General features: G+C 39.3%; 1 protein-coding gene across 1 annotated transcript in view; it reads left to right on the top strand.

Annotated features, from left to right (window-relative positions):
• LOC149321514 (ubiquitin-like modifier-activating enzyme ATG7) overlaps window positions 1–17,736 on the top strand; it is a 171,749-nt gene extending 154,013 nt beyond the window's left edge. The window contains exon 18 of the mRNA XM_089523475.1: window positions 14,642–17,736. Within this exon, the coding sequence (XP_089379601.1) occupies window positions 14,642–14,674 (33 nt within the window). The 3' untranslated portion in view covers window positions 14,675–17,736. The remainder of the gene's footprint in view (window positions 1–14,641) is intronic.
• Window positions 17,737–23,825: the final 6,089 nt, after the last annotated feature.

The raw sequence follows: 23,825 nt of genomic DNA, 5'->3' as shown, positions 1-23,825 counted from the left end.
CAAAATTCATTTGTTAACCTCCAAAACAGCCCTTAATATCTCATGATGTTCTTGAAGCCATTCTAAAATCTGAACTCCCACCTTTATAACTAAATGCACACACTGTGATGGGAAGGCACTGGAATAAATAAAACATTGACTTTAATTACTCAAGTTTTAAAACCATGTACCTGAAATGTTTTCTCCTGCTCAAAATAAATAAATAAATAAATAAATAAATAAATAAATAAATAAATAAATAAGTGAAACAAAGGGGTCCCATTTCACAATGTACAGCAATATCTGAACCTGTCAGATGTATGTTTCCAGTTGTTCCTGCTTGAAAGGAGTAGGAGCCAATAGTGCATTTCCATTAGATCCCACTGTTGCCATAGCCAGCAGTTGTCCTCTATTCTACCACATCTTCTATCACCCTAAACATCTGCACTGAAGGGATGGAAAATGTTGGAGCGTATTTTAGGTGCCACAGAGGGCTCCTGTAGGAGGGAGAAGGGAAGAAATCCCAGCCCCTCTGAAACTAGATGAGTGAGTATCATATTAGATAGTAGGTCTTGCAAGAATGTTCAGATTTGTATGAAAACATTCTTGTGCTTGTCTTATTCAGGTAGCTTATTATAAGAAGCTACCTGTTATACACTAAGACCAGTTTATTTGTACCCTCCTCATTTTTCTAGGATGATGGCAAATTCCAGGGTTGAAGGGTTGATAATGCAGCTTCAGCAGTTGATATTGCTGAATATCTTTCAACTACTGATGAAGCTAATAACCTAATAAAATGCCTGTTTAAATCTCTGGCTGCAAATAAAATGTTGCCACTATATAATCTCAGGAGACCAATTTCTGTGCTCTGCCATTCTGCAGATGGAATCTTTCTTTTGTCCAAAGGGACAAATAGGATGCAACTGTGGATCTTGCCTCATTTGTTACTGAACTGGTAATCGTATATATAGACTGCAAAATAGTATAGGAACAAAGCAGGATGGCTTTATAGACAAGGCTCACATGAAACAAAAGAATATGAAAGTGGAATTAACTGAAATCGACATATGTGAGGTAATTGAAAAGAAGTTGTGTCCATCACAAATTTGTTACATAGTATAAGTTGTGTTTATGTGATATGAATTGTTGACATGATCTGTGTAACTTGAAAAACAAACAAGCACCTGCCCATTTGAAATTCTTAACTAAGAGTGAGAGCTGTGTGAATAAAGATACCTGTATAGGGAGATGTTTTTGGCTGCAAGCTAACTATTGAAAATCCCAACCTTGAAAAGCAGTTGATCTGTGTGGAAAGACATAGTACTGATGTATAGCAACTTCCTTCTCTCTTTAACAGACATGATTCAACACGTTTTGTCTGCCCTGAACTGTTAAGATGATTGTGAAACCAGTCTCACTTTGTGCGTATGACTGTGGGCAAGCCATTTCATGCTTGAAGCATGAATTTCAAAAAACCAGCCAACCCTACCAACAGAAGCCAGCTTTCCTATGGAGAAATAAAGATGCATCCTGGAAGGTGGTGGCAATGCTAGTGCAGCTTTGACTGTTAATCTAGGGCTGATCCACATTTGAAATCAGTAGATCAGTAATAGATGATATGTTTTCTGTGTAAGAGGTTCTGTCTCTGGTATCTTCAGTTAAGCCTGGAGAAAAAAAATCCAAGAATTGTAGGTGGTTCAATGAAACTTCTGGCATCTTCATGGCATCTGAGATGGAGGTGGAAGCTATGACCAGAAGTGCCTTTTATCAAGGTCCACCAGTGCTGGTCCCTTTTTAGAGAATAAGGAATCTGCCCCAATATTCATATGTCCAAACAGTGTGAAACCTACATCTCTTTCCTGTACCAGAGATGAAGTAAATGTAAATATAAATAAAAGGAAGACAAACACAGAGGGATTGGCAGTCCTGGACTAATACTGAGTGTTAGCATCCTTCAGAAATCTAAGCAGTATGGGATCATTTGTTCCAGTAGCAAAAGCTGTTGTGTGCTTTTTATGTGTGTGTGTTCCATATCTTCTATGGTATTTCCTATCTACTTTTACCAGTACTACTTGGTGCACAGATCAAAGAAATGGATGGGTGCATCCCTGTAATAGAGGTCCACTCTATTACAATAATCTTTAAAGCTGCAAAATGGGTTCCCTACCTGCACAGTAATAATTGTTGCAGAGTAGAATGCTTCTTGTTGGTCCCCATGAGAGTAGGCTCGGGGCCTTTGTGCCTGGCCCATAGGGCCCAGTGAAGTCCCATGAAGGGGGAATGAGAGGAGGCTATTTAAAGGCCCATCACCTCTTCACATGCTCCTTTTCTTCTGATCTCTCCGATAGATCACATCAATTCATTTCCTCACCTGCTAAATCCTTTGCTTAACCTGTTAAGCCCCTTTGATTGTTTATTTCATGATGGTTGGGGGTTTGGTACAGTGTAGTCTGTAAGTTAGCCTCTTGTTGTTCTCTTCATTGGTTGCATATGCTTTCCCCTTAATAGCTTTCCCTTAATTGGTTGTCTGGGCAGAGGAGCTATCCCCCTCCAACCTGTTCTTCAGGGTATCCCTCAGTCTTTCCAGGTGGCATCTGCTGTGCCCCCCCCCCCCGCCCCAGTTGTGGTGTGTGTCAGTCATGTCCTGAGTGTTCCCATTGTTTTTCTGTTGATTAATCTAGTGCTGTTAACTGGGTGCAGTGTGTATTTTACACTTGAATCCCCATTCTGTGTAATTGGTTGCCGCATGTGTGCATTACGTAGATTTGTGAGTGTCTGGTCCTGAGCGTGGGTTTGTTGTTGGGTTTTTTCCCCCCACCAGGTATGGAGAGGGCAAGGTTTGCAACTGCAGGATACCCCTGGCAATGGCTGGGAGTGTGTAGAACTCCTAACCCATGTAATGGTCCCTTGTCCATGACATTTGGGAGGGAGAAAAGATATCAGATTGGTGTACACCTTGGCATGCTATTGTGGTAAAGGGTTGGGTTCTGAAACTTACTCCATGGGACATAAGACCTGATGGCTTGTAAAAGAGTCTGTCCTTGGGGATGATCTGGTGACTTAGGGCTGCCACCTCCATCTTCTCTGGATCAGGGCTGTGGCAACCACATGCCGCAGCCCCAATTTGGACTTTCCCAGGTGCGATAGCCATAGTGTCGTGGCTTTAAGGCGCTCCTTTGGCACTGGACACAGTGCCAGAGGAGTGCTGTGACATTATTTTAATCTACTTTATGGAATGTTTTCATTTGTTCTGTATAATCTTGGGAGCCAGCCATACAGAGAAGTAAAAAATAAATAGTTTAAATAAGTCATCCCTAGTCATTGGCTATGACAACTAGAATGGCTGTTTCAATCAGAGCTGATGGGAGTTGCAGTCAAACAACATCTGGCTGTATTGCAATTCCATGTCTAAAAGGATAGGTCAAGTGTATGCTTTAGTTACCTTTCCTATAAGTCTGCTGTTCAAGCCATGTTAAAGACTCTAAGATGGCACTAACTCAGGGCTGGACAACTGTTTTGGAGGCCAGGGGTCAGTTTCCCTCCCTGACCCTCCCCCAATGACTGCAACTGTGAAGGAGCATGGCAAAATACCTCAATTTTCAGTTATATGCCAGATAAATTAGCAGGCAGAAGTGAAGTGTTGTCACATCCCTTTGGGTACTATTTTATCCTGTGTAGATGGATGCCAGATACTATTTACTTTATTTCAGAGGAAGGAATGGACAAAAATTCCTCTTGAGTATTTCTTGCCTCATAAAACCCTATGAAATTCAAGGGGTTGCCATAAGTCAAAAACGGCAGTGTTGAGGGCTCTGGAAACTGTAGGGGAATGTGGAGGATATTTAGCACATAGGTTTGGGAGTTGTTTTTGGATGAAAAATCCTCAAAACAAAACATATACCACGTTTTGCATACAGGGCTCTTTTCAAGAATGGACAAGGGGCTTTGGGGAATTCTGCAGAATTTGGATCCAGATATGGCCTATGGGCCACACTTTACCCATCCTCTGCTCTGGATCAAGGATGGGAACAAAGCTGACCTCCACATGTTGTTGAGCTGCATGTTTTTAGATTCCTCCCTATTTTTGCCAGGGCTGTCAAGAATTGTAGTCCAGCATCATCTGAAGGGTCCCATGACTCCCAACCTTGCTCTTCTAGATTCATGACTTTTTGATCCCGCAACTGGAACCAGCTTGGTCTTATGTCTGAGGCAGGCATGGTATTGTAGAACAGGAAAGCAGAAGAAAGAGGAAGAAGGTACTCAGAGTCCCACCTTGATTTGAACATGTCATCAAAGTTGGTTTTAACTGATGGTTTAAATTAATTTATTGATTTTGCTGGTTTCTATTGTAGCTTGTTTTTCCTAATTTTTACTTTTCAGTTTTGTTGTATTCGGTATTGGGTTAGATCCAGACTACATCACCCTTAGATTGCAGATGCTGTCATAAGTAACTTAAATCACGTATATTTCAACGAACGTGCTCTTAGTTCAACCCCTTGTCTTCATTAGCCACTCTGAGAGCTTTTGTAAGCTAAATGCACACATCTATATTTTTCTTCTGTATTTTTTTAATTGTTGAGGGTTGTGTGTGTTTTTTAAAGCCTTAATTAAAAATTAAAACCTCTGCATCTTTGAAGGTTTTTAAACAGAGGCTGGATGGCCACCTGTCAGGAGTGCTTTGATTGTGTGTTCCTGTATGGCAGGGACTGGATGGCCCTTGTGGTCTCCACCAACTCTATGATTCTACAACTCTGTTCCATTAAGAAGGGTGTATTCTGCCTTATTTCTAAAAGTCTTTCTTTTGAAATGTATTTTTTTTCAAATAATAACATCACCTGAATATGTCTGCACACTCACATTCGCTCTTTGCAAGCTTCCATTTGTTTGTAAATTTAAAAAGGAGAAGATTTGGGAAAATTAATGCTGCAGTTTAGTGCCTGCAACATATTGTGGTCTCACAAGAAATTAAAAATGATCAAAGATGTAAAAATCAGATGAGTATAGATGGACTTGAATGGTAGAAAATATCTTTTTAATGGACACTGTATCCAGAACTGCCCAGTTTATACAAAACAAGATCTAAATTTAGGGAGCAGAGTTAAATGTGTTGCCAAAGTAAAGAGAGAGATGATCAGAGCTCTTCTTGTAGTCTACGGTATTTACTTTGGATTGTAGACTTTGCCAGCCCAGAGCCTTGGATTATAGCTTTACAGTACAATCTTGTCTCTTCTTGCATTTTAAATCCAACACACTGAATTTTGCTTTGTGAAACTATTCATAAGAGAGGACATCAAGCAAAAAACCACCAACGATAATCTCTACGATAACCCCCTCCTGGCAGACAAATTTGGAACAAGGGTGGGAATCATGTGGCTGTCCTGATAGTGCTGAACTACAAGCTCCCAGCATTTTTTGTGACAGGCTGACTTAGTGAGGGCCTCTGGGAGCTGGCAGTCCACCAATAACTGTGAGACTGTCTGACAGTCCTACACTGGACTACGAAAAAATTAGATTATTCCCTCCTTCATTCCATCACAGATCATCAACACCTCCATGAATTTTTCAGACCATGTAAATACCTATTTCACTCTGTGGTTATGGACTGGTTATTTCCCTGTAGCTATTCCCTTTTTCACATAGATTTACTGGGGGTGGGGGAGAGGCCCTTTGGAGTAACTCTCTTGCACAGTCACGATTTATTCCTGTGAGTCTTGTACACATAATACCAATCTGGAAAAGAGGTATCTGCTGCATATATACTTTTTAAACTGTGTCCTTCCCACACAGATGTAGAACAGCAATTGGACCAGACACAACATATGAAGCAATCTAAAATGACTTATGGCAACCCTTTTCTAAGGTTTTCTTAACCAGTTTAGAGGGGGTTGGCTATTGCTGTCTTCAAAGACCAAGAGAGTATGGTTTGCCTTTCTGTGGCTGAGCAGGGATTTGAACCCTGGTCTCAAGGCATCCTAGTCCAGCAGTGAAATCACTGCACCATGGTGGCTTTCAGATCATCCCAATAATGGCAGTGAAAAAGAAAAGAAATCCATTATACCAGCTCAGTACGTCTAATGAAAAGTCTACAGAAGCTGTCAACACGTGTCTCCCCAAAACAGGCTTTCCTAAATATGTGAAGAATCCACACGTTCTCTTGCCCTGTTCAATATTTTGTCAGGACAAGTCTGATGACCTCCAACTATTTCTACCCCTTCCTTTTCTGACTCCATCTGTTGCTGAGCCAAGGCTCTGTCTCCCTGCCCAGTCTCTCCCAGTACTTGCTGATGTTCACCACAGGAGCTGCCTTTCTTGGATTCACTGACACTTTCCACTGCTGCAAAGAGCACCAGGGAAACACCACATTATGAGAAATGACAGCAGCTCCTGCTTGTATTGGGAAGGAAAGAAACAGCAAAGTCACCTCACAAGACCATTAGCAGCTGGTGCTAGGAAAGGATAAGAAAGCCCCAGCTTCATAAAAACAAAAACAAAAAACAGATAGATGGTGTTAGGAGGAAGCAGAAGCAATGATCTTCTAAACAGTATGGTTCTTTGGAGAGTGCTGACCAAGTGCAGTATGATAGAAGTGATCCCTTTCTTCTCTCCTCCTGGGAGCTAGAGAGCACAATGAGGATCCTCCATGATTTTACATGAGGCTTTAGAAGTACATCTAAAATTAAGCACAGCATCGAATACTTAATTCCTGCTCCTCTTAGAACAGAGCCAAGGTGAACACCAAACTACTAAGACCAGGCAGAATGTGTGCTAACTGTAGGAGCCTCAAAGCCATGTGGCATGGAGCTGTGTCCTGAAACATTAAATGTTGGTGGTACTACTTTAAAAGCTGTAGCGTGTCATTTAAAAAAGACAATTTTGCAACAATATCTGGTTTGTAAAATTGTGCTGTTAGCTTTCTAAGCAGTAGCACCATTCCCTAAACTTCAGGTATATCTCCTGTTGTCCATTGTATAAATGGCTCTGGTTGGACTAGCTTCCTTTTCTTTGCTTTTGTAGGCTTGTGTTCAGAAGAATAATTTAAAAGAGCCAGTGTGGTATAATGGTTAGAGTTGGACTTGAACTCTGGGAGACTAGAGTTTGAATCACCACTTAGTCATGGAAACCTACTGGGTGACCTTGAGCAAGTGACACTTTCTCAGCCTCAGAGGAAGGCAGTGGTAAACCTCCTGTGAATAAACATTGTTAAGAAAACCCTGTGATAGGTTTGCCTTAGGAGGCATACAACAACAAATCTAATCTTAAGTTAATATGCATAGTATATTTAGCCAACTTACATTAGTATATTTAGCAGTCATAAATAATAAAACACAACTCTTTTTCATCAGACCTTAGCATAAACTTGAAATAAGAATTGAGGGATTTCTGAAAGGCAAAGACAGGAATCTTACTTGCATTACATATCTGTTAGCTGTATTAAGCGGCTTTATATTGAGAATTCATTTTGCAGCTTTGCAGCATAGTCCCATTTTGGGAGCACACTGAAGATATTTGCAGCCCTCTGTTCAAATTACAGAAAGTAGCTGCTCACACTATCACTCACACTGGGATTAGTGTGCTCTTTCTCTAGTCCCTGTTGATCCCATAAAATGAATGTAATTGCGTTTGTATAATAGCTTTAAAAGATCAAAGTAGGTCCCATATGGGAAGACAGTGTTGAGAGCCAAAGCAAGCTGTTTGGCTTGTAAGCAAGCAATTGGAAGCCTTGAAGGGTCTGACTCACATCTGCAGCTTACTCGACAATGCTGACTCCTCCATAGCATCTGTTACAGTATAGTGTGTGTTTCTGATGAAATTATTTGCACTTTGCCAAGCTGGAGGGAGGGAATGTCAAATTCCTTAGATACCAGTTCCTTTATTGCTTTTGAACTAAATTGAATTGTTTTCATTCTGGTGATCAGCTTTTGTCACCTGCTTTGTTTTACCCTGAAATACAACAGTCTCTTTTTGATAGTCCTGTAGCCTGACCTTAGTCATTGTTGACTCATGTCGGGTATAAAAGAAAAGGGCTGGTGGTGGAATCTAGTGGCACCTTTGGTCTAACTGATGCACCTGAAGAAATGGTTGAAATCCAAGAAGGTTCATGCTAAAGGGTGCCAACTAAATTCCTTCTCCCATTTGAACACTTAGGAGTCAGTGCTTCTGACTGAAATTGGGCTTTTGCAAAGAATTATGGGATGGTGGCTACTTACCTCTCTTGGAGGGCTGTTTGGTACACTACCAATAATATCTCTGGGTCTTGTGTTTTGTTTTAATCTCCCTCTATATAACTGAAGCCTTGAATTACTTACATAGCCCTTCCAAAAAATAAAACAGTCATAATGATGATGAGCATAGTGAAGAATGCCACCTCATCACAGTGGCAGGGTGTCATTATTTCATGAATCTTTAGTTCATCTTGGTGTTCAAGTACAGGTCTCACTAGTGCTTCCTCCAGAGACACAACCACTTCTCCATTCCATTGCTTTCTCGTCTTCTACAGAGCCTGCTAACTTTATTTGATATCCATATAAATCAGTGGTGATTTCTCACACTATTGCCTTTGAACTGGGACATGAAAGACTGTAGTAATAAGTGGCTTGCTTTGACAGATCATTTGGCTAAGCCCTGAATAAAAGTATTTCAGGAACTCATGTTAGCTCACTGTTTGGGATGTCAGCCTTGAGGTGCTGTGAAAGGCAGTTTGTTGATCCCAGACCAAGACTGGCTGCATTTGGCTATCATGATAAGCCATTTATTGTTACATGTCTTCCCTCACCCTACATTATTGGTCCAGCTTTGCTTCTTTTAAACACTGTAATAAATCTTGGTTTGCATGCAGTACCATGCCACTGCACAGTTCATTATTAACGGCATAGCTGCCTTTCCCAGTAAAAAGCAGGAATGATATTTACATGTCATTCTTTCTCTCCCCCCTCCTTTTTTTAAAGAAAGAGAAACTATAAAATTCAGCAGTCTGCTTACATGTAGAGTGAATGCTTTCTGCATGACTAAGTGTCAAATCTGTGCTTACATCTGATGGGTCTTCCAAGAAAATGTGTCTTGAATATGTAAAGACATTTCACAGACAACGATAACCAAGGGTCAGAAAAAAGAACTGTAAACAAGCTTTTATTAAATATTAGTATTTATACTACATGGCTTGGGCCCAAGTTACTTGAAGGACCGCATCTCCCCATATAATCCGCCCTGCACTCTCAGAATAACCGTGAAGAACTTGCTCGAAGTCCCTACTTCGAGATATGTTACTACTTCTCAGAGGGCCTTTTCAGTAATGGCCCCCAAGCATTGGAATAGTCTTCCCGAGGAGCTCCGTCTCATTGCATCCCTTGAACTGTTTAAAAAGAGACTTAAAACCTTTCTCTTTAACCAAGCATTCCCCCATGTACACTGAAGTTATGTTCGATCCCCTTCTCCCTCTCACTTACATACACCTATGAATTGGATTTTAATTGTATATTGTAATTAATGTAATGTGGTTTTAATTTTATGTTGTTTTAATAATTTTACTATGTACACCGCTTTGATCACTGCAGAAAAGCGGTATAGAAATAAATTTTATTTTTATTAGTAGTAGTAGTAGTAGTAGTAGTCATGCATTGGACTATGTCAGAGACATAGTTGTGTTAGGCAGGAATATCAGTATGCAAAGGGATCTTGTAGCATCTTTGAGACTAACTAGATCCCTTTGCATACAGTCATGAGTTGGGACACGTTGTTGTTGTTAATGTTTATCTCAAAACTTTGATTCAAGGTGGCATAGAAAAACTAAAATAAATGCAGATAAAAGCACAAAGAGGGCAAAATTGAAAGCATACAAAACATTTTTCATTGTAATGTATTTAAATTATCCATAGAATTTAAACAGTTTAAATCAAATAGATTGAAAAGGAAAACAGCAGTTATAGATATGTATCTCTTTAAGCAAGGAGTACAATATAAATGTTATGTGCAGGAGATGCTAAAAGTTGGGCAAAGCATAGTGAACAAAGTAAAAGAAGACTTCCTTCCATATAAAAGGAAGGTATGGGGATGTGCAGTGAGACTAAGACAGTGGGCTACAAGGGTAAAAGTAGATTCAGAATGTTTATCTTGGGTCTGTTTGGAGTTTTGTTATGCTAAGGCTGCATCCACACTGCAGAAATAATGCAGTTTTGACACTGCTTTAACTGCCATGGCTCCATGCTATGAAATTCTGGGATTTGTAGTTTTGTGAGAAATTTAGGCTTCTCTGTGAGAGTGCTCTGGTGCCACAACAAACTACAAATCCCAGAATCCCATAGCATTGAGCCATGGCAAAGTGATTAATTCTGCAGTGCAGATGCAGCGTAAAAGTACTGTGGACAAAAGAAATGTGGGGTGGAAGAGAAAAAATGTAATTCGATGTCATCAGCATGTTGATAATAGCTATAGGCAGATAAACGCTTAAAGCCAGTTGCTAGTCCTGAGCAGCAGAGTAGACCTATTGAACAAATGGGCAGTTGTTAAATAACACTTACATACATTTTGTTGATTCAAGAGTGTTGTTGTTATGCACCTTCAAGTCATTTCTTACTTATGGTGACTAAGCTCTAAGATAAACCTATCATGGAGTTTTCTTGGCAAGTTTTGTTCAGAGGAGGTTTGCCATTGCCTCCCCTGAGGCTGACAACATATGACTTGCCCAAGGTCACCCAGTGGGTTTCATGGCCAAGCTGGGAATTGAACCCTGGTCTCAAGAGTCATAGTCCAACACTCAAACCACTATGCCATGATGGTTCTTTTTCAAGAGTCTACTCTAATGGAAAGTAGCAATTGAATTTAGACCAAAGGCACCAAAGTACATAAAGAGTGGGAGAGGAAATGCAAAGTTAGTGTCATCAGAAATATTGTTTGTGAAACATTATGGGAGGGTGGTGGTCTCTTTAAATGGTGAGTGGATTGCCATATTTCAGGGGTGTTTTAACAAATGATTCTTGCACTGACAGCAGTCTGGGCTAGATCCTTTCAACTCCATTACTATAGTTTTCTTAAAGAATGTTGAAAACCAAGATTAGAAAGGAGATATGTGTAGACATCTTATTAAACATACTGGAAAGATTCAAAAAGATGCTACCTGTGTACAGGCTCTTACTTGCAGGAAGAATTAAGTCACTGGAAGCTTTAGTTGGAGAAATCAGTGGGATATATATAGAGTAAAGGTCAGATTTCACAGATCATAGAATCGTAGAGTTGGAAGATACCCCAAGGGCCATCCAATCCAACCCCCTGTCATGCAGGAAATCACAATCAAAGCATCCCCGACAGATGGCCATCCAGCCTCTGTTTGAAGACCTCTAAGGAAGGAGACTCCACTACACTTCGAGGGAGTTTGTTCCACTGTCGAACAGCCCTTACTGTCAGGAAGTTCCTCCTAATGTTGAGGTGGAATCTCTTTTCCTGCAGCTTGCATCCATTGCTCCGGGTCCTAGTCTCTGGAGCAGCAGAAAACAAGCTTGCTCCCTCCTCCATATGACATCCCTTCAAATATTTAAACAGGGCTATCATATCACCTCTTAACCTTCTCTTCTCCAGGCTAAACATCCCCAGCTCTCTAAGTCGTTCCACATAGGGCATGGTTTCCAGACCTTTCACCATTTTAGTCGCTCTCCTTTGGACAAGCTCCAGTTTCTCAATGTCCTTTTTAAATTGTGGTGCCCAGAACTGGACACAGTATTCCAGGTGGGGCCTGACCAGAGCAGAATAGAGTGGCACTATTACTTCCCTGGATCTAGACACTATACTTCTATTGATGCAGCCTAAAATCGCATTGGCCTTGTTAGCTGCCACATCACACTGTTGACTCATGTTCAACTTGTGGTGTACTTGGACTCCTAGATCCCTTTCACACGTAGTTTCATTCAGCCAGGTGTCCCCCATCCTATATCTGTGCTTTTCATTTTTCCGCCCTAAATGCAGTACTTTACATTTCTCCATGTTGAATTTCATTTTGTTAGCTTTGGTCTAGTTTTCTAGTCTGTTCAGGTCATTTTGAATCTTGATCCTGTCCTCTGGCGTATTAGCTACTCCTCCTAATTTGGTGTCATCTGCAAATTTGATAAGTATTCCCCCAATTTTGTCCTCCAAGTCATTGATAAAGATGTTGAATAACACTGGCCTCAGGACAGAGCCCTTTGGGACCCCACTGGTCACTTCTCTCCAGGATGAAAAGGAGCCATTGTTGAGCACCCTTTGCGTTTGGTCGGTCAACCAGTTACAAATCCATGTAACAGTTGCCTTGTCTAGCCCACATTTTACAAGCTTGTTTGCAAGAATATCATGAAGATAAATTAGGGTTAAAAGAAAGAGGTTCCAGGCAGCATAGGTAAACAACATACTCTAGTGATTTAGAAAAATAAAAGAATGGAAATAGGATATTAGGAAAAATAGAAAGACAAAGAGAGGGTATTTTGAACATGTCAAAAAGATTAATATGGTCAGTTGGGAGTATACCATATGAGAGACGATTTAAGGACATGAGAAAGAAGTGAGATAAAAGATAAAGTGAACAAATAATGATTTTAATGAGGGGAGAATGCATAAGTTAATAATAATAATAATAATTTGTTTTATTTATATACCGCTATTCCAAAGATCATAGCGGTGAACAGCAAGTAAGCTAATTAGCAAGTAAGCTAAGTTCAAAGAGAACATGGAGTAAATGGAAAAAGAAACACTTGATGAGAGCAAATGGATTTAAAAGAGAAAAGGAATGATAATCAGAAACCAAAAAAAGAGAAAAGATGTTGTAGTTGGGAAGTGATAAAGCAAAGGTGGAAAGTATGAGTGCTCAACATAAGAAGAGGCCAAATGACAAACAAACACAAATTGGTAGTGCTAATAGTTACAGAACCCTTTACAGTCGCCTTCTCTGACAGGAGATAGCAGTATCCTGAATGGAGAAATTGGCTAGAAAATGTAGATTGAAGTGACCGGTAAGAGACAAAAGCCTGGGCATCATTTATCGGCTAACAAAATAAATGCTGTGAGAGAAGATGAGCATTAGAAAAGACTCAATAAAAAACCTCCCAACTGATCTAATGAAGGATGTGCAGCAGCTTAAAAAAATTAATAAAGGGGCAATCTGGCTTGCTGCTTACCTCTTCAAAACATATAGACTATATCTCCACCTTCTTAGGCTAGAACTCCTATTCTATCTTGCCTTTGGCTATACAATATGGGGCTGGTGAGAATTATAGTTCAAAATGTCAGAAGGACACCATATCGAGGAAGGTTGTTGTAGTATATCCTGCCATAACTGCACATTTGGTTGCAGTTTTAAGCAGTCGGGATATAAATGCAATATTAAATGTATTTCCCCTTTGTATTGTGCCTATAACAAAGGATAGAGCTGGAGATCACAATGGCAATTTTAGCTAACATTTTTAGCTACATTGCATGGGCAAGAAGAAGCCTCTGGCTAGCTGTAATTGAAAACAGAATGCAGGATTATGTGGACCTTCATCTGCCTCTTGAAGGCACTTCTCATTATATTATTTTTGAAGCATATACAAATGGTAGTGCACTTATACACATTTATAATAAGATGCAGTTACAAGAAAATAAATGCTTATTATAGATATGTATGTTTCCTGAAGTAAGCATAGAAGGAGCAATACTGGGCACACGAGTCTTATCATGCTGTATTCTTTGTGCCGATTTGCACACATTTTCTTACATTTGACCTCTCAGATTCTTGTCTGTATTCCCACTTCCCTTTTAGTTATTGTTTTCAAGCACTTTTGTTGCAGGAAGGAAATGAAAGGCCTTCATTGTTCCATCATAAAAACATCCAGCTCACCTAGAATTGTTTTGTAGCATTGATGGAGTAGGAATGGACAAAAATAACTTCCCCTTCTTCCTTCTGTAAGAAAATAATGCACATACTTTCACAAATAATAGGTCTAAGGAACACCACAAAATTGTGCATCCCTGCATTGTTTTGTGAGTTTAGTATGCAAATGAAAAATGCATACTAAATTATTTTCAAAAAGCAACTGGGGCAGCAGTCATGTAACCTATGCACGTTTAGTTCTTTGAACTAGCCTTATTTTAGCATCTCTTCTATCTGACCTTTCTTATCAGTAACCATAGTTGCATTTGGGTCAATACACCTGAAAGAAACGCAAGAAAAGAATGACTGGGACAAGGGAGATCCCTGTGTTCACTGTGTTTCATTTAATGTTATGTTACAAACAGTTTATAGATGGTGGCATACTATGAAGATGCCATGAAAAGAAGCCGGCACCACTCTGTAACTTTATTGATAAAAAGGCAATGGTTGTTTCACTTCAGGAAGCATATTCAATATTAACTTGTAGTGGTTTGGGAAATGTTCTTTTGCAGAAAGTTTTCTTGGAACCGATAAGGCCATGTCTCTTAATTATTTCTCCTTAATTTACAAGTTGATAGAGTCAGCACTTATTTTGTTTGAAATTTTGGGAAGTTTTCTGGCAGTAAATGTCTTTGTCTGAATTACATTTTCTAAAATCTAAAACATAATTTGGCTTCTTCAATGATAATGTAACATCACCAGGACACACTCTTTCTATTATATTAAATAAACAATTATATATAAAAAATCCAATATTGATGATACTGAATGGCTTTCTCCTTTTTTTCGTTACAGATCTGGGACATGAGTGATGATGAAACACTGTGAAAATTTGATGAATGAAGTGGATCATGACCTATTTTAGCTTTCTCAGTCATTAGACAAGTTAATGATCATTTACCTAACTCTGTTGCAACCATAAACACATAATATTCACACATCAGGAAGGGACAGTATGGCAATCTCAGAGTAATTCAAAACTCTCTCTCTCTCTCTCTCTCTCTCTCACACACACACACACACACACAAACACACACACACACACACATATGTACCTATATGGACGCACACAATGAAAAATACTAAGCCTCTACATATATCTTTTATTTAAAATATAAATAAATTAATTTGTTTTTTATTGTTCCATTTGAAATTTTGCTTTAAACGTTCTGAACAAATTATGACTTTTGAAACATATTCATGGATTCATGATGAATTTATAATTGTATTCATGTTTCATAATAAGAGTTTAGAGACACCAAAATTTGTTATTAAATGAAAGCACCCATATGTTTGGTATACAAAAAGAGACTTTGTTGGATGGCAGTGCAAAAGAGCAAGGAAAAATGTCTTTCCTGCCTGCTCCTCTTCCTATCAATGTGTAGAGTCTCCTTCTAAAAAAATGCTTCCTTGCTGGTTGGGGTGTCTCTGGATAAAGTGAGCTGGAGAGGGCTGCTGTGGATCAGAGGGGAGGACAAGATTGTAGAAGATCCTGGTGAAATACCTCTGTCTGTTTTCATCCACCACTTCTGTAGACAGTGATCTGGAACCTACTTCTTATAACAGGGGGTGAAACTATTTTTTGACCTACGTAGTTCTTCCTTTGGATGGCAACCCACCTTTTCTTTTATATATAAGCTAATTTAAAAAAAAAACAGGTAGAATTCTATCTTCTTTGAAAGCCAGGGTTGAAATATGATTAATGTCTTGTTATCAGACCATCACTCTCTTGCCTGTATTGCAACAGTATTGTATAGTGAATTAAACAGATGTTGCATATCCTTTAATAGGATGGCAGTTAGCCATCACACTCCTTTCTGCAAGCTGGTTTGCATTTGAAGACACTGACTTTCCAACAGAGATTGGTAGGCAGTAGAAATTTCTTCCATTATAGCCACATCGTAGAAGAGAATGGCTTGCATTGTGGATTTTAAAGAAACTGAGAAATACATGTAAACAAGCCAATGACAACCAATGACATCTTAGTCCTGGATCAAAAACAGCCCAGCCCATTCTGTATACATTCTTAAACAAGAGTATGCCTCTATGGGGGGAAGAGGTTCCAAAGGAGGGGAGGTATAAAGTTCAATGGGTTTCACCGAAGCTCTTGGATGTGTCTAACCTATTTTTGAGTCTCAGACGCCATTTTCCAAGAATGCCGAAATTCCAATAAATCCATTTTGTAAAGCATGAGTTTTCCAATCATTTATTGAGCAGCAAAAGGTTGCTAGAGACCTTTTAAGCTTAATAATATACTTAATTACTATGGAAATGTTTTTAATATTAGCATTATATCTTCTTTCATCCTCTTGAACATGTAAGCAATGAAAAAGCTCAGAAAATGTTGAAGCCAACAAGCAAAACACTTTGCATTCTCCATTTTGTCAATATTACACATTAAGATCCTCATTGCATTGCAAAAGTGAGCCAAGATGCAGTGACAGAGAAGTGTCTTTCTGCTTATCTCTCTGCTTACCTCTCCTACATAGAAAATGTAGGATCAAATAATCAGGCTTTTTGTAGTAGTAGATAAAATGGGTATGATTCAGTGATTAATTAATAGTGCAGTTATTAATCCATTAACCCGATATCCTCTGATCTTCCTATTCTGAGTGCCTTTAGCTTAATGACTCCAACTTAAATACAACTTCAGAGAGCCATCAAAAACTTTTGAGCCTTATCACATTACAAAAGTAATCTGAGATGCAGTGAGATAGAAGCAGCTTTCAGCTTACCTTCCTTCATGCTGTTTTAGCATTTCCATTCTATTCCTGAAGGAGGTGGGTGTAAAAGCATGCCTTTTGTTGTGTTGAAAAAATCTGTTGGACAAAAGGGATGCTTTTATCGCTGTCTCTGGAGGGAGAACAGAATTGCTGTGATAAGGCTCATAGGTTCAGGATGGCTTTCTGAAGTTGTACGTAAGTTGGAGTCATTAAACTAAAGAGAGGCTCAAAGTAGGGAGAGCAGAGGATATAATGCTAATGTATTAATACATGCACTATTAATTAATCATTGAATCATACCCATTTTATTTCTACTACTGTGAAAAGCCTGTTTGTTTAATTCTGCATTTTCTGTGCAAGAAAACTACACAGTGAACCTTCCTTTATTTCAGTACTATAACTGGCCAAATACTTTTTGCCATTAAAACTAACTTAGATTTGGGGAAGTGCTATGCCTTTAAGAAGGCACCCACACTTAAAAGCCAAGTATTTGCAACAGGACAACATTCTCATTCACAGGCAAGAGCATCTTTAATTTAAACTAATGAAATTGATTGCATAATGGCCCCTTCAGGCTCCTCTTGCTGAGGAAATTCAGTTCCTCTGATGACGGACTGGAACCCGCACTGGGAAAAATTAGTACTCTGCAGCTTGCACTGAGTCACCACCATAGACGTCATTTGTAGATAGTGAAACAGGAAACTCTGTTTTGAAATTCTACAGCCTTGATTAACAGAGAGTCCAAAACAACTTGGTGTCTCCAAAAATATTCTCCAATGAGTGTTTGCCTTGACACTTGGATTATCAAGACGGAATTTGTCAACTCCCCCCTCTCCCATAGAGCTTTAGCTACATGTGACATTTTAAACACAGGATAATATGATGTTTCCTTGCTTGTAATTCCAGTAACCTAGAGTTGTATAAGACTGATTTTGCTTCCTGTGCATATGCTTCCCAGATGTCTGTGCTGCACAGAAATGCACCAATGTGTCTTGGAAAACCTTCTGTTGTTTAACTTCATTGGGTCCCCCCCCTTCTCCCCTGACAAACTGGAATGGCTTACTCGCTTCTAAAATGTTCCTTTTGTAAAATGTTTTAAGCACTTTAATTAAAGGGGACATTATGAAAGTTTTTATTCAAATAAATGTGATATATATTAAAAAGAACTTTTCCAGCATTTTTATGTCTTTCTTGTATATGTGGGTGGCAAATTTTGGAATCTTCACATCTGCAGTTGTAGTTCCATAATGAAGGATATTGACATTTCAGTTTGGGGTAATGGATGGGTATGGGTGCGGTTTGGGTTTGTTTTTTTGTTTATTTTTTTGTTTTCCAGGTACAGAACCCAGCCTGAAAATTGGACAGTGTTACAATCCCATGGGCATTCCCCCATAGAGTAATCAAAACAGATATATCTGGCTTTTTTTAATAGCACTGGATTTGTTTAAAGTAGTTAACGTTTATGTTGGGAACAAATATAACTAGTGTGTCTTGATTACCATCAGTGGAGACATGGTCAGGCATAGATTCTGCCATTACTGGATCAAGCACTGCAGTCCAATTCAGTCAAACCACTGGTCCATCAGCCTTGCAGATTTTGTTGGATTGCAACTCCCAGCATTCCTCACAATTGGCTATGCTGGCTTGTGTGGCTTATGTATGCACAACACCTGGAGAGCCACATGGTTCCCACCCATATTCTAGCCCAATATTATATACTATTACACATAGTATTGATCTAAGGTCCTCTTGAGGGTCCTGGGCCCATTGAGATTCATCTTTACATTATGATACTGGGGTTGATTTCACACGTGACTCTTAAGAATAAGCTGAGATGCCTTCCTTTCAAGATCCAGCCCTGCGTTTCTGTCATAAATTCTACAGCTAGATTGAATGTTGCAACGAGTGAATGTACCCATAACTGGCTAGGTCTTGCTCTATCTCGTAAAAATGATTCATATGTAGAAACTATTTTCTATACAAAGAAATGGTCTTGCCTTTGAGAAACTACCAACATTGTACGGAAGAGTTTACACTAATCCAAAGATCCTCTTACAGAGAAAAGCAAATGTAAGCTACTGCTTACATTTTTGTATTTATTATTTGTGTGTGTCATTCCTTGTAGGCCTTTCAGCCTACAAGGACCCCTCAGGCTATGCACAATGGAGAAAAACATTAAAACAACACAGAGATTTAAAAAAGCATTAACAATACTCCTTATATATAATTTAAAGCCAGAACTGTTCCAGTGACCAAAATGTTTGTATGGAACAAAGCTGTTTCAGCTACCCACCAGAAGCTCAGAAGAGAAAGCACCAGCCTAAATTCCCTTGGTAAGGAGTCAAGTTACAAAATCTTTTGCAAGGCACTGTTGTTTTTTCCCTTTATATATCTAGACTTCTATGTACATAGGAGTGAATTCATACTACAGCATGAATCAATTCTGACATCTTCAACACTTACTTTAATTGCATGTAATGCATGTGAGAAATGTCTATTGAAACATCCATAAATGTTTGGTGGACATTATTGCTACATCTGTGCACACACGTTCTGTGGCAACCCCAAAGGCAGTATGTATTTTGATAAGCTATCTTGTGGTACCATAGCTTAAAACTGAACTGGCCCATGCAGTTAATACTCAGATGTGCTTTACTTTATTGTCCTCTTACTGCAGGAGGTGGAGTGAAGATGAACTGTGAAGACGACCAAGTGGGTGACTCAGGTGAGCTTTCACGGTACACTTCCAGCCCAACACAATGCCTCTCATAGAATGTTAATTTGTACTCCACAATTAGCATATGAATTAGACGTTCATAATTAATGAAGAGAATGTTGGGCATCTAAAAAGCAGGGAAAGTGGTTGGTTGGCATATCTTAGTAAACTCTTACACAGCATCTGCTGCTTATTTATTGCTTCCAGGACACTTCAATGGAGATGATGATTACCACATACCCCTTGCCCATTTGATTGGTGTGTAAACTGGTTGGAGGGAGAAGAATTACCTGAGATGTGTGTGTAGTTCTTCCTCATCAAGGTTATCTTGGCTTTTCAAAGGAGTAAGGGAGTTCTAAAGACAAGTTGAAATTTCCTGGCATCCATTCAATACACACTGTATTTCTTACTACTATTGCTCTCCTGATGCTTACTTCCATCTGTTGGATGAAAACAGAGAATATGCTAGATTATAGTGTGAGTATTTTTGACTAGACAACCCCCCCCCCCCACCACCGATAAGCAGTTGAACTTTAATACTACAAGAGCAAAATGCACATACTTCAAGGAGTGGGGGGAGTACAGCCCATAGGCAACATGTGGGACCCACAATACTGTTTCAGGGTTCTCAGTACCCCTAGTCTTCCCATTTAAAAAAATTAAAACAACCCCATTGTTGAGGGAGAGAATTTCATCAGATCTTTGGGTTCCCTGAGCAGTTTGAATCCCAGGAGAGAACTTTATTTAAGAAGAAAATTGGTTTACTTTTTAGTAAAATCAAGGTATCCCCGAGCTTAAAAGAGACTGGGGGCAAAAAGATAGTCCTGGGTGTCTGTGGGAGCATTTTCATTTTTATAAATATTAATGGGGAAGGAGCTGGGAGTGTATGGTGCCCTTTTGAAATTTTAGAGAGAGCCATTGTGCCCTCAAACCTGCCTGTTGCCCACTCCTTGACGTAAAAGCACTATTCCTCACTCACCACAAACCAACCTGGTGGACAATTGTCTTTTGTGACACTCTACATGTTGTTCCCATTTCAGCAGTACACATATATAATTTTGTTAGCCAAGACATAGTATAGTGTAAAACCTTGTCAGCGCAGCTATGGCAAAGTTGCTGGATCATACTGTTGTATACTGGCAACTTAATGATTGGTACATTTTCCCATAGCGCAACAGTTGAGGCAGAACGACATCTGCCACTGAAGCACTTTCAGAACCTTCTAGATACACAATTCCTTGCACAGTGGTTTACACTAGCTTAACTAGGCTTTCAGAGTCCCAAATAGGATAGTAGTGGTATTACTACGACTACTACTACTCTACTAATATCCACTTTTTCCTTAGAATGCCCTACATTTAAAATAGGTTTTAAAAAATACATAACACAAAAGCAAAATAACAATAAATAATATTTAGGTTGAGATCCTGTGTCATCAGACATAGCTATGATAATGGAGCTCCCTCATCATAGATACTTCTGCTGTTATTCTTAAAAACCAGCTGCTTGAGCTAAGCAGTGCTCCAACTCATGGATTTCTGAGGTGCTTTGGATTGGAACAGTGGGAAATGACAACTGTGGGGAGTGTTCAGATGTGCAGTTGGAGAAACATGTCAGGATCCTGTCTCAATGGATTGTTTCAACATACCCCACAACTGGGGGAGCACTTGCAGTTGTCATTTCCCAGTGCTCAAATCTGCAGCCGCTTGGATACTCTTTAACTGGGATCCTGCCAACCGATTAGCTTCTGGGCACAGTACAAAGTGTTGGTTATTACCTTTAAACTCTTCATGGCTTGGTCCCAAGTTATTTGAGGGAACGCCTCTCCCTATACAATCCGCCCCACACTCTCAGAACAACCGGGAAGAATTTATTACAATACCATAAGCCCAGGTTAACGTCAACTTCCCAAAGATCGTTTATGGGCGCAGCCCCCAAACTATGGAGCAGCCTACCGGAAGAGATCCGTCTTAGCTGCTCTAAGAGCCTTTAGGGCTGAAGGGCAGGGTATAAATACCATAAATAAATAAATAATAACCATCTTAGTTGCCTTTAAGAAGGCACTTAAGACGGATCTCTTTTGGCAGGCTTATCCATCCGACCTCTTATAGGAGATCTTTAAGATAAAATGCTTCACTTCTGGTTATGATGTATGTTTTCTAGATGTTTTAGATGTTCTAGATCAGGGGTAGGCAACCTGCAGCCCGGCAAGACCTTGGGACCGGCCCCCGCCCAGTCCTGTTGCCGATTGCTGCTGGAGCCTTTGACCTCTCGCGTGAGGGCATGGGGCCTTTGGCCTATCAGGAGGAGGCAGGCAAGGGGGGCAAGCGGTGGGCAAGGGGGGGCAATTGTCTATAGAAGCCTCCGAAACATGCATTTATATTAACATTTTTTTAAAAATCAGCAATTTTTTTTGCATGCCCTCCATTTTTAAAAAAAGTCCTCCATTTGAAAATTTTGTCCTACATTTGTCCCAGTTTATTTATTTAATTAATTTAAAAAAAATATTATTATTTAATTTTTGGCTTCAGCCCCCCCAGTTGTCTGAGGGACAGCAACCCGGCCCCTGGCTCAAAAAGCTTGCCTACCCCTGTTCTAGATGTTTTAGCTATTTTATTGAACTAATAATAATGTCAGTGTTTTATTGGTATTTTATATCTGTACTGTGTTATTTTATTGATGTAATTCTGCCTCGATCTGCAGGGAAAGGCAGGAAAATACAAATATAAAATTATTATTATTATTATTATTATTATTATTATTATTAGGGATGGCTCAAGAGATATGGCCATTAATGACCATAATCATGAATCCCAAAAGTTATGAGATCATAAGTCTCACAAATATTACGGAAGATGCCATCCAATATAAATTTTAAAATATACAATTCACTTATTAATAAAATGAAAAACCTAGCAATGAAAAAGAGATGGAAATAGAAACAACACAGCACATAAACAAACAAACCTTGTTCAACTTCCTAGAAAGGTCCACCACTTGGACCTTAGTAGCTGATCTCAACTTCCCTCTCCAGCACTGGCTGTTAGGTAGCAGCTCCAAGTTGGTTGCAGTGGAAACAGAGCCCTGCAATGAGCCACTATTAGCAAACATAACAGACCTGCACCATAAACATACATTTGATGTTAGGCTTGAATTCACCTTAAGAGTAGAAGTGGAACACAGGATCAGTTCAAGCTCAGTTCAGGGTCAGCCCTGTATGTTCCAGGGCATGGAGCACATCCTGCAGTTCTCTTCCAAAGACTATACAGTTCTGATTTTCCAGCTATTAAAGTCAGAAATATATATAAGCTACATTGATTTCCTTGTAAGTAAATACAGCCCAGCAAAATATAAGTACCGTTGACAAACAGCCCTTGTTAGTTATGCCTGCAACTTTGCATCACCTTCAACCTGGAATTGTTTTTCCTTTCTTTTAACAGTAGACGTTCCAAATCTTTGCTATTTTCTTCAAATAATATGGTGTTATCTGCAGATTGTACATTACTAATGTTTCTTCTGCCAGTTTTCACACCTAATTCCTCTGCGTTTACGTAAGATAGGTTCTGCATGTATGTTAAACAAACAGAGTGATAAAATATAACCTTGTCTTCCTTTGCCAGTTGGAAACCATTTTATTTCTCCATAGCCTGCCCTAATAGTGGCTTTTTGTCCAGAGTATAGGTTAGGCACCAGGACAATCCAATGTTGTGGCACTCCCATTTCTTTTAGGGAAAAAAATCCATGGTTTTCATGAAGTACACAATCAAAAGTTTTGCCATAATCTGTAGAACACAGATTAATTTTCTTCTGAAATACTCTGATACACTCCACTTTTCCCCAGTGCTTGGAGAGCAGTCTCCCCTTCTATTTCAGAGATCACAGGTTTAACAAAAGTTTCTTCCTTGCAGAAATCTGTCGCCATTTCATTTCTTTTAAAGGTTCTTCAGTGTATTGCTTCCTTCATCTGCTTTGTCATGATCATATATTATGCTCCCTTGTTGGTGACATCTAACAGAATCTTTTGCATTTTCCCTTGATATCCCTGGATTCAGTCCATATTTCTTCTGGATCTGTGTCAATTAGGCTTAGTAGTGCAAATCATGGGCTTTAAATTCAACCAGAATGTTCTTTAGATTCCATTTTGGTACTATTATAGATGTAGTGTACTACTTGAGCTTTACTCTAGTGTTTGATGTTAGCAGTTCATGGCCTGTGCCACGACATGCCCTGTTTGGGTGTTTGATCAATTTCCTCTTGGATGCCAGCACAGAATCTTTCTCTTTCTTTCCTCATCTGGCTTTCTGGGGGAGCATAAACTTGCACTTATCGGTATTATTCAATCAGGCTTTGCATTCTATCCCCTGACTGTTTTTGCTACACCCATGTTTATGCAACTTCGTTTCTTTTTAGATTTTCATTCCCAGAGTAAAATACTATACAGTTGTCAGATTGAAAATCTCCTGTTCTTGTCCATGTTAGCTTGCTCAACCTAAGTATTATAATGTTTATACATACCATTGTTTTACAATGTTAAGCCTTC

Source organism: Sceloporus occidentalis, unplaced genomic scaffold, assembly GCF_023333645.1.
Source record: "Sceloporus occidentalis isolate IW3139 unplaced genomic scaffold, rSceOcc1.0.p SCAF_1, whole genome shotgun sequence".
Taxonomy (NCBI): Eukaryota; Metazoa; Chordata; class Lepidosauria; order Squamata; family Phrynosomatidae; genus Sceloporus; species Sceloporus occidentalis.
This window is presented reverse-complemented; position numbering and strand designations above follow the sequence as displayed.